This window comes from Magnolia sinica, chromosome 12 (genome assembly GCF_029962835.1).
Source record: "Magnolia sinica isolate HGM2019 chromosome 12, MsV1, whole genome shotgun sequence".
NCBI classification, from domain to species: domain Eukaryota; kingdom Viridiplantae; phylum Streptophyta; class Magnoliopsida; order Magnoliales; family Magnoliaceae; genus Magnolia; species Magnolia sinica.
This window is the reverse complement of record NC_080584.1, coordinates 20,678,943-20,690,637: the sequence shown is the minus strand read 5'-3', so window position 1 is coordinate 20,690,637 and position 11,695 is coordinate 20,678,943. Positions and strand designations below refer to the sequence as shown.

Genomic DNA, 11,695 nt, shown 5'->3' with positions numbered 1-11,695 from the left:
TCATAAGAGTTTCAACAGAAGGTCATGAGTTCAATTACTTATTATGGTGAAAAACCACAGTGGCGTGTGTGGGATGTCAGTGTGCGCGCGAAAAAAACAGAAAAACAAGGTAACAGCGTGCAGCTAAAATCCAAATAACTTTAAATCTCATAAAATAAAGACCATATATTTATACAACTATGAAAAAGTGTTTACTCTCACACCTTTTCTCACAACTGGAGCTCTTGATTTGAATCTACATATAGACAAACCACGTAGAGTTATTGAAATTAAAATAACACATCTTAACCCCAAGCCATTGTAGTTCCACTGTGTCTGTTTTATCTGAGAATTTGAAATTTTAACCAGTGGCAACTCCACGATCATTTTTATTTCTCACGCAATATCTCTGTTCTAATGTACCCTTTCCACAAATGATTAATTAAAAACGAAAATATCTAATGGAACTATTTCAACAAACAAGTTTTTATAAGTTTGTTAAGTGACGCAGGGAAGGACGTGTTGAGGTTGAGCACCGTCTTCTTCAAGAGAACTATTTTGAATCCACGGAACTTATCCGGACCCATCATAGAGATACCTCAAATCCACTAGGAAAATAAGAAAATATAATAATTTCTAAAAATTCATAATAAATTGATTGGTGATTAAATGAGCTTACAATCTTCTTAAATAATGACATGAAACTTTGGAAGAAGTTTTAGAATTAAATTACAACTAGACCTCTTAAAAATCATGACTTACCATAAATAGTAAACTTACTATTTATATTCTTACTAGACCTCATAGGTTTTGGCCAAAACTATTGTCCTGTTTGGTTCAACCACATGCTATTCTCCAAAGTTTCATGTTGGATGCAACTCCTAAAGCCCAACATATAAAGAGTTACAATCAAACTAAAACTCACTATAAATAGTAAAAATGAAAATAATCAAACTAAAACTTACTATAAATAATAAAAATGAAAATAAAATAGAAATCCGACTGTTGATCAATGGGTTCTCACAAATTTGGTGTAGGTGTGCGCAACCCGGCAGATTTGGTGGGTGGCTAAAGTAACTCATCCTGCCCCAAAATCATAAATGGCAGGCCGGATAGCTCATTCCGGACTGCAAAATACACCCGGTTTAAAGTTCTCACGGTCCGGATCACTTCCTCTCAGATCGGCACTTTTCTGGTCCATCTTGGCCATGAAATCGTAGACGATCCGCTCTACATCATTAAGCCAATCAGACCACCATCACTCAGCGAAGTACGTTCCAATTTAATTACGTGTGTTAATGAATGTCGTGTGTATAATTTATGAATGCCTTGTATCAAGGGGCACACACTCCTAGCGTATCATATAACTCCACGTACGAGGCAGTTAAGATCCACCTAGGCCATCTGAACGGTGTAAGATCCAACTCAGTTGGTACGCCCTGCTACAATGGACAAACCATGCTTGGTCCTCTTTTCTCTGGAAAGATGATCCTAACCATTAAAAAACTTGAATATAAATCGTTGATCATTCTATGACTTCTTTTGTTCAAAGATTGAATAGATATGATCAGTTGTAGCAACTCACAATGATCCGATTTCTTGTTCTTGGAGATACACCTCTTCAACGGTTCAGATCATCCACACCAGTCCCAACTATCAGACTACTGGTTCACTTTACTAGTCTGCCGGCAAGAAGACCGGGCTTCCTGTCATAAACTTGTTGCCTCTAATAGACCTCACATCCAGTCCGTCCGCAAAATAAACCTATTCATATCCATCATGCATCACAAAATTCAGGCTAATAGAAAGAACAGGTGGGTCACATCTCAAGTAACGGCTCGGATGGCAATGTCCATCGTTAAAACCTTTCAGATTGTGTGTGGGGATGTAGTGTTTATATATATATATATATATATATATATATATATATATATATATATATATATATATATATATATATAGATGCAAACCATTCATAAGATGTGTCGATTCAAGAGCTTTATGCATGCTTTGACGCGGATTAGCTACTTACAGGTTGAGCAGCGAGACCACGTCACCAAGTTCTGTGGGTCCCACCATTATGTATGTTTTGTATTCACACGGTCCATCCATTTGGAGAGACCATTTTATGGCATGATACAAAGAATAAGTCAGATCCAAAGCCCGAGTGGACCCCACCAAAGAAAACAGTGGAGAGAGTGACGCCCACCATTAAAAACTTCTAAGGGCTACAAAAGTTTTTGATCCAGCTGATATTTGTTTTTATCCTTCATTAATGTCTGTTTTAAGTCATGAACAGGTTAGATCTCAAATAAACATCACGGTAGACATTAGGAAGATTTCAACGGTGGGTGTCAATCTCTCTACTCTTTTCCTTGGTGTGGTCCAATTTAGCTTTGGATCTGCATAATTCTTTGGTTCATGCGCTAAAATGATATTTCCAAATGGATGGACGGTGTGGATAAACACATACATCATGATGGACCCACAGAACTTGGTAACGTCACTTCAGTGGCGAGTTTCGCTACTCAACCTGTCAGTAGCCAATCCGCGTCCGTGCTTTTACATGGTGTGGCCCACTTACTTTCCAGATCTGATTGATTTTTGGCACTCGAGGAGAATGTAAGGGAGAACATATGATGGACAGAGTAGATGTCACGTGCACATCACGGTGGGGCCGGGTAGTGAAATTGCAGATAACCCCAGTGTTAGTTTGGCTGGAAGTGGACACGGATTGCATACCGACTACCGAGTATCTCAGTACTCTCCCTACAGCGTACAGATTAAAATATGTGGGGCCCACCGTGATCTATGTATCTGATCTACGCCGTTCATCCGTTTTTTAAGTTCAATTTTGAATGTAAAACTAATATTGAAGTATATCCAAAGCTCAAGTGGACCACACCACATGAAACAGTGGGGATTCAACGCCTATTGTTGAAAATGAGGCAGATCCAACGCCTATTATCCACGCCGTCCATCCCTCCTCTCTGATCATATTAAGGCATACGTACAAAAATTAGGCAGATCCAACGCTCAATTGGACCACACCACAGATTACTCTTGCATTTAATGCAACTAACATTTAATGCAACCCAAGATTATTATTTGGTGTGGTACACTTGAGCGTTGGATCTGCCTCATTTTTGTAAAAAAAACCTTAAAATAATCCGAAAGGAGGGATGGACGGCGTGGATAAACCGATGGATAACAGTGGGCCCGCCCACAAAACTGCCCATTCGGGGCTGGAGACGGGCGGGGTTAGGACGCAATCCGCGTCCGCGTGAATGAGCTCCACGTGGGATGAAACGACCCGATGTTAGTTTTGCACCGTTCAAAAAATGGTGGTGTCCCTTCTAATAGACACATGCCATAGTCTTACTGCAATCCAGGCCGTAGAAATATCTGTATCAACAGTGAATAGATCACAACCTCTAATTTGCAGTGAGAAGATTTTATCAACCATCTGATTTCTCTTTAAATTTGTACCACTTATCATTTTTTAAACAACCATTTTTCAGCCATCAGTGGATGATTATATGAATTGATCACACATTGATTTTAGATGCATGCTTCATCCATTGTTGGACCCAAAATTTGGATGGCTGGAATCAAGGGGACGTGATTGGATTAGTCACCACCAATTTTCAGTTGTGCAAAACTAACGTCAGGGACCAACTGTTTTAATAAAGTCAGTCCCCCACGTGGCGCTCCATTAGTAAAAGTTCACGCCCTTCACCCACCCATGCGAGGGAAGCGGATTCATTCGGGTCGGGTCTGATCGTGTTCGGTCAATCTGTGACCATGGGGCCCACCTTGATGGATATTTTTTATATCTTCGCTGTCCATCCGTTTTTCCAGCTTATTTAAGTTCCTGTGGGCCATAGAAGTTTTGGATAAAGCTGATATTTGTGTTTTCCCCACATCCAGATACTTTTAAACTTATCAACAGGTTGGATGGTAAATAAAAATTACATTGGGCCTAGGATGTTATTAATGGTAGGTGTTTAATCACCACCGTTTCCTGCGATGTGGTCCACCTGAGATTTTTATCTAATTCAATTTTGGGCCCACGTACCAAACTGATCTGAAAAAATAGATGGACTGTGTGGATATAAAATAAATACTGTGAGCTGAAAAAAACAGATGGACTGCTTGGATGTACCGTAGCGTGGTCCTGTGGAGAACGGACCCAGTGCTACCAATACACAGCTCACGTATGCTCGATCGGGACCGTTCATCTACATGACCGTGACGTAGATGCCACACACCCAAAAAAAGACATGAATCGGGTGATCCTGTCCCCTGATCAGAGGAGTCCTGACGATCACAAATGGACTGTTCAGAAAATATCCAAACAACAATCGAAGTGGGCATCCTTAAAATCAAAGGCTACGATCATCATATGAATTTTGCCGTTAATCCATGGTGGGGTAGAATAGACGAACGGCCTCGATTTCATAAAGAACGTAACAAAAATGTCCACGTACTTCACTCTGTAGGAAACAACAATCCAACCCTCATATTAATAATTCAAAACACTTGAGAATCTCACTCTTAAAAGACCAAGTCCCATGGCGAAACTCACTCGTTTTGACTCCAAAACACACTCACCCCTCCATTTAAAACCTCTACCTGAGCCACTCCACCTTTGCAATTCCCACTCCCTCACCAGCCCATCAAGGAAAATTCCAATGGCCCACCTCAATATCTTTTTCATTTTGCTTCTACTCCTGGGTCTACAAGGATCCAACGGTTCAGATTCATTCCCACAGCGTCGATCATTGCAAGAGCACCACGAGAGGTTTCTACATTCCAAGACCGGCCACGCAAAGCATGGTTGTGGTGGCAAGAATGTGAGACAAACATGCATTAATTGATATGATCTTGGGTGATTTTATTTTGAATTTTAGATATGTTTTTTAGAATTTAACTGTCCACAAGTTAGTGATTTGATTTTATAAAATGATTTTTGTGTTTTTGTATACAGTGTGGGAGAATATTCCATCCAATAGGGTATGGAGCTGACCCAACTGGTGTTCAAGATAGCAGTGATGCTTTCATGAGTTGCATAACTGATGCATTCGCAGTGCAAAAGGGGTTGCAACTGATGGCTGGGATCACTGATTTGGGTGGTGTCGTCATTGATTTGCAAGGTGGAGATTATAAGATTGGAAAGCCTATTCGTTTCCCTCCAGCTTTTGGGAATGTGGTGGTATGTTCAGCTCTCTCTCTCTCTATCTTTCACACAAACTCATTGAAATCTCTAGGAAAGGTCTTTCTCTCACATACATAAGCACGTCTCTCCTTTCTCATTCTCTCTCGTAGAAATGTCCATAGTTTTAAAACTCGGTGACTTGACTCGGAACTCGACTGAGTCAACTCGAACTGACTCACTGTGAAACTCAAACACACTCAGAAATACATTGTCCTAAAACTCGATGATTCGATTGTTAAGAACTTATCTGTGAAGCTAGGCTCTTTAACGGTCGTGATGTAACACACGTGACACACGTGTACCAAACTACACGTTGCCACAATACACGTGTTATGGGAGGCTTTCGCCCTGTCTATTTCAAGATCTATCAAATCATCTGCATGGCTATTATTAAACAAAAGTTAGAGAAACAATCACTTAAAAAATATTTTAAGGAGTGGATTAGGTGTTACCCGCGTAACACGCAGTGGGTGTTTCCCTGATCGTGGGGCCTACTTTGATGTATATGTTGTATATCCAATCCGTCCATCACTTTTTTGGGCTCATTTTAGAGAATGAAACGAAAAATGAAGTAAGCAAATCTCAAGTGGACCACACCATAGTAAACAGTGGTGATTCACTATTAAAAATTTCTTCAAGGGCTACAAAAGTTTTGGATTAAGCTGATATTTCCAGGTCTTTCTGACCTTATTAAAAGGTTAGATGGCAAATAAACATTACGGTGGGCCCTATAAATTTTTTAATGGTGGGTGTTGAATGACCACTGTTTGCGGCGGTGTGGTCCACTGAGATTTGGATCTGCTTCGTTTTTTTTTATACTTCCCGAAAATGATCTGGAAAAACTGATGGACGGCATAGATATATAATACATACATCAAGGTGGGCCCCACGGTAAGTGAAACACCCATAGGTTATTACCCAGGTAATACATGATCCGCTCCCATCAAAAGATGGGCCTACTCACTTAGCTGTTACCACTGCCTCACCTTATCCGTGCGCTCACTACACGAGTGACACGTTATCCGGACTGCTGTAGGTGAATGTGCATACAGGTGCATGTTAGCACGCGCCAGCAGCATTAGTTGTGATGGCTCTGTAGCTGTCCGAGGCATTTACATGCCGTGATTATGGCTTTCATCCTTTCGAGATGCTCTCCCAAGACTACCCTTCTTTCGAAGAGTTAGTTTGGTACTACAGGAGACCCAGAGATAGTTGTATACGTCGCATAAATAGAACTCATATCCGACCGTCCATTTATTTGGATCCCAGTGTAGATGAATTATAACATCAAAATCAGATTGATTTAATGACAAACTACTTCTTTGATTCTGGCCCTTGGACTATTTTCCATTTTAACCGTCCACTACTTATCTGTAGATCGTCCCATAGAAAAAGCATTTCAGTTTAGTTTCAGTTCTGTTAGTTATCAAAAGATGAACCTAGTATATGTACAGTTTCTGTTTAAGTCATATACATGTGGAGGAGACGATCCGGGAGTGCATGAATATAAACTATCATTCTCTGCCAGAGTATCAAACCTTTTCTACAGAAGGTCCGACCGAGGCATTGAAGTGCGTTTACGTGGAAGTTTCGACTTTCGAATTTAAACCTGTCGCAATTAATTTATGGGTCGAAATCAGAAGTGCTGCAATACCCGAGATTTGTGGGCCCAACGCAATGTTTGTCTGACATCCGCTCCGTCCTTCTGTTTCTTCAATTTATGTTAGATCTTGAACAAAAACATCACACCATTTGAAAAGTTAAGTCAGCCACATTAATGGAAGCAGTACGAATGGGAACGCTCACCATAAAAACCTTCCTGGGGCAACCATGTTGTTTATATACCATCCGATCCGTTCATCAGGTGAATCTGAAAACAATCAAGATATTGGCCAAAAACAATCCATATCCAAAGCTCATGTGCTACATCACATGAGTTTAGTTTTTTCAGCCGTGATTTTACATTTTCTTATGGTTTGGCCTAAATGAGTTCATATTCCGCTTTATAGTTATTAACCTGCAGTGAGTATGAGATGTTACAACGGATGGACGGAGTAGATATTACAATCACATCACGGTGGGCCGAGTACAGCTCGGGTACTGAAGGTGTTTTTTTTTTTTTTTTTTTTAAAAAAAAAAAAAAAAAATTTACAAAAAGGTGTTGTAGAGATTACGAACTTATTAATGAACTTGAGATTTGAATCAACCTCATTTTTGGGCTCATACCATAAAATGATATGGTAGAATGGGTGGACGGCATGGATGAAACACATACATCATGGTGGGCCCCACAGAGCACCGACCACTAGCCATTGGCTAGCCAATCCTTTTTCGTTGAATATCCTTTTTCATGTACGTGGTGGGGCCACTCTAATGAGCGTTTGCGAGTTACATAGGCTCTTGCGTGTCCTCTTGGCAGCTCCCGACTCATCATGGAAACACAAATCATCCTAGCCATTGATATCTAACATTCATTCACTTATCTCCTCATGACATTTTTTATTTTTTATTTTTCAGATTCATGGTGGGACACTCCGAGCATCATCCGACTTCGCACCAGAAGGCTACCTCATCGAACTATCTCAAGACGAATCAGCAACAGCCAAGCTACTCAAGACATCAGTCATCCAAGAACATGAATTCGCAGACATGAAACTCGGCCACGTCTCATTCCAATACGAAGACATCACCGTCCGTGACATCCTCTTCGACTCCAACTTCCGTGGAGGCGGCATCGTTGTAATCGACGCAGTCCGCACTCGCATCGACAACTGCTTCTTCATACATTTCACCACTGAAGGAATCCTAGTCGAAAGAGGCCATGAAACTTTCATCTCAAGCTCCTTCTTAGGACAACGCCTAACAGCCGGAGGTGACCCACATGAGAAAGAATTCTCCGGCACTGCAATCGACCTCGCTAGCAATGATAACACAATAACAGACGTCGCTATATTCTCTGCAGCAATCGGTGTAGTTTTACGTGGACAAGCTAACATACTCACTGGTGTACATTGCTATAACAAAGCTACTTACTGGGGTGGAATAGGTGTGCATGTGAAATTAGCTGGATTGGGGCAGACAAGGATAGATAATTGCTACATGGATTACACTGGCATTTTACTTGAAGACCCAGTTCAAGTTCATATCACAAATGGATTTTTCTTAGGAAATGCTAATATCGTTTTAAAATCAGTTAAAGGACGGATATCAGGATTGAATATTGTTGATAATATGTTTGCTGGGAGTGGATGGGGTACACCGATTGTGCATTTGGATGAGTCGATGGGGCAGTTTACTAGCATTGATCAGGTTGTGATTGAGAGGAATAATGTGAGGGAGATGAAGTTGAAATCAACGGTTGGGAAGGTGACTGTGGCAGGGAAGGGGACTCAATGGGTGGCTAATTTTACTTCGGAGTTGGTGTTTCCGAATAGGATAAGTCATTTGCAGTACTCGTTTTATAGTAAGGGTGGGACGTCGGGGTTGGCGACACATGGGGTAACATCTGTGAGTGGGAATGTGGTGATTGTGGGGACGGATAAGGAGGTGGATGGGGTGGTGAGTGTGATGGTTGATCAGGATACTAAGGTGGGAGAGAAGTTGAACATGTGATGTTGGGAGTTGGGTGTTTTTGTTCACTTTTGAAGGATGGTTTTTAATAACATCTTTTTGTCAATTTTGGAACTCCTCTCTCTCTCTCTCTCTCTCTCTCTCACTCTCTCTCTCTCTCTCTTGGAAATGGTACTATTAGGTCGACCTAATGGGAACTTCCCATGAGGTTGAGCTATGTGGGCCCACTGTGATGTGTGTTGAACATCTACCTCATCAGTCAGATGCACCATTCCGTGGGGGACCATGGGCTAAACATCAAGTCAATCCATGACTTGGGTGGGCCACACCACATATAACAGTTGAGAGGTGTTATCCTCCCATTAAAACATTCATAATCATTTATTGGGCCCACTGAGATGTGGTTCATAAATCTAGCCCATCCATTGTGTGTTTCCCACTTGGATGAGGGGTCAGACCAAGTTTCAACCACATCCAAAACTCAGGTGGGCCCCACTAAGTAATTTGATAAGTTTTAGGAATGTCTTCATATGGTTTTAGATGGTATGGCTCACCTGAGTTTTGTATAGGGCTGATTTTTTGGATAGCCCATAGACTATAAGGTGACCCATCAAATGCACAAGGTTGATGTTCCACACACACAATGGTGGGGCCCACACAGCTCTCTCTCTCTCTCTCTATATATATATATCTATATATATATATATATATATATATATATATATATATATATATATATATGCTTATTTTTTGGCTTATGAAAAAAATGATATGATAAAATTGATAGAGATATATAAAACATATCACGGCAGGCCTTGTCGGATTTGAAAAGGCAAGTTTCCTTCTCTCGCACACATATTCACCCTATTCTTTGACTCTCCGAAGAATGCGGTGGAAGCCTTTTCACATTAAATTCTTCCGCTAGGATGGTAGGTGGGTCCTACAAAGACGTTAGTGATAAATCCACGCCATCCATACATTTTTAGAAATTATTTTATGGTATGAACCCAAAACTAAGGTAGATCAAAATCTCAAGTAGGCCACACAGTGTTGATTGAACTCTCACCATTAAAAACTTCTTGGGGCCACCAAATTCTTGGATCAAGCTGATATTTGTTTTTTTCATCATCCAGGTCTGTATGACTTAATCTACTGGTTGGATGTCAAATAAATATCACAGTGGGCCCTAAAAAATATTTAACGATGAGAATCATTATCATTGTTGCTTCCTGTGTTGTGGTCCACTTGAGATTTGGATCTGCCTTAGTTTTGGGATAATGCCCTGAAATGATAAGGAAAAATAGATGGATGGGGTAGATTTCTAAGAACATTATGGTGGGCCCCCTATGATGTATGTGTTGTATCCGCATTGTCCATCCATTTTAAAATATCATTTTAGGGCAAGAGCCAAAGAATGAGGCAGATAAAAATCTGTAGTGGACCCATCACAGAAAACAATGGGGAGAGTGATTCCCATCGCTGAAACTATCGCAAGGCTCACCATAATGTTTATTTGAAATCCAACCTATTCAAAAGTTAAAAAATTAATGAAATAAGGGAAAACACAAATATCAGCTTGATCTAAAACTTTTGTAGCCTTTAGAAGTTTTTAATGTTGGACGTCAGTTCCCACTGTTTTCTGTGCTTGGGTCCATTGGAGCTTTGGATTTAATTCATTCTTTGGATAATGCCTTAAAATGATCTCTCCAAATGGATGAAAGGCGTGGATATAGAACATATATCATGGTGGGGCCTACGGAACTTGGTTACGTCACTTCAGTAGCCAGTCTCGCTACTCATATCAGTAGCTAATCTGCGCTCCTCGATAACTACATCCCTAATGACGCACACAATCCGCCTCGAGGACATCCAGGATCTTGTTAAGTTCGCTAGAAATCTAGGTGGGGCCCACCACAATGTTTGTGAGAAATCTATCCTGTCCATCCATATTTTATGCTCATTTTAGGACTTGAGACCAAAAGTGAGTAGGATACAGTACTCAATTGAGCCGTTGTAAAGGACAAGGGGGGTAGGGAAATTCCTACCATTGAAACCTCCTTGGGGTCGACAATGATGTTTACATGCCATGTATACCATTCACAACGTCATTCCTACTAGGATTATCTGAGAACACAAATATTATCCATATTCAAAACTTCTGTGACCTACGAATATTTCAACTGTGTAAGTTCAATCTTCACGTTTTCGGCCCACTTTGAGTATTAGATTTGGCTCATTTTTATCGCATATACAGATGGACGGATTGGATTTTTCAAAAACATCATGGTGGGTCCCACTTAGGTTTCCAGCGCAAGAACTTCCTGCGAAAGGCTTTCGCAGGAAATCCGTAGCGCGATTTTTTCGAATGTGGATTTTCTGCGAAAGCCTTTTGCACACTTGAAACCTAGGTGGGGCCCACCATAATGTTTTTGAGAAATCTACCCCGTCCATCCATTTTTTCTTATCATTTCAAGGCATTATCCCAAGATTGAGGCAAATCCAAATCTCAAGTGGACCACACCACAGGAAGCAGCGGTTATAATGATTCTCACCGTTAAATATTTTTTAGGGCCCACCGTGATATTTATTTTACATCCAACCTATAGATTAGGTTATACAGACCTAGATGATGGAAAAAAAAATATCAGCTTGATCCAAAATTTTGGTATTCCCAGGAAGTTTTTAATGGTGAGAGTCTAATCAACACTGTGTGGCCCACTTGAGATTTTGATCTACCTCAGTTTTGGGTTCATATCATAAAATTATTTTTAAAAATATATGGACGATGTGGATTTATCATTAACATCTTGGTTGGACCCACCTAGCATCCCAACAGAAGAATTTAATGTGAAAAAGGCTTCTGCCACATCCTTTAGAGAGTTAGAGAATAGGGTAAAGAGGTGTGCGAGAGAAGGAAACTCGCTCTTT

At 40.6% G+C, this 11,695-nt stretch overlaps 1 protein-coding gene across 1 annotated transcript; it reads left to right on the top strand.

Annotated features, from left to right (window-relative positions):
* The first annotated feature begins 4,519 nt into the window (after positions 1-4,519).
* On the top strand, positions 4,520-8,812 carry LOC131221080 (polygalacturonase QRT3-like). Its single transcript, XM_058216190.1, has 3 exons — positions 4,520-4,835; positions 4,970-5,194; positions 7,715-8,812. Exons 1-3 carry the CDS (start codon positions 4,554-4,556, stop codon positions 8,807-8,809), a joined length of 1,602 nt encoding a protein of 533 aa, XP_058072173.1. The 5' UTR covers positions 4,520-4,553; the 3' UTR covers positions 8,810-8,812.
* The last annotated feature ends 2,883 nt before the right edge of the window (positions 8,813-11,695 follow it).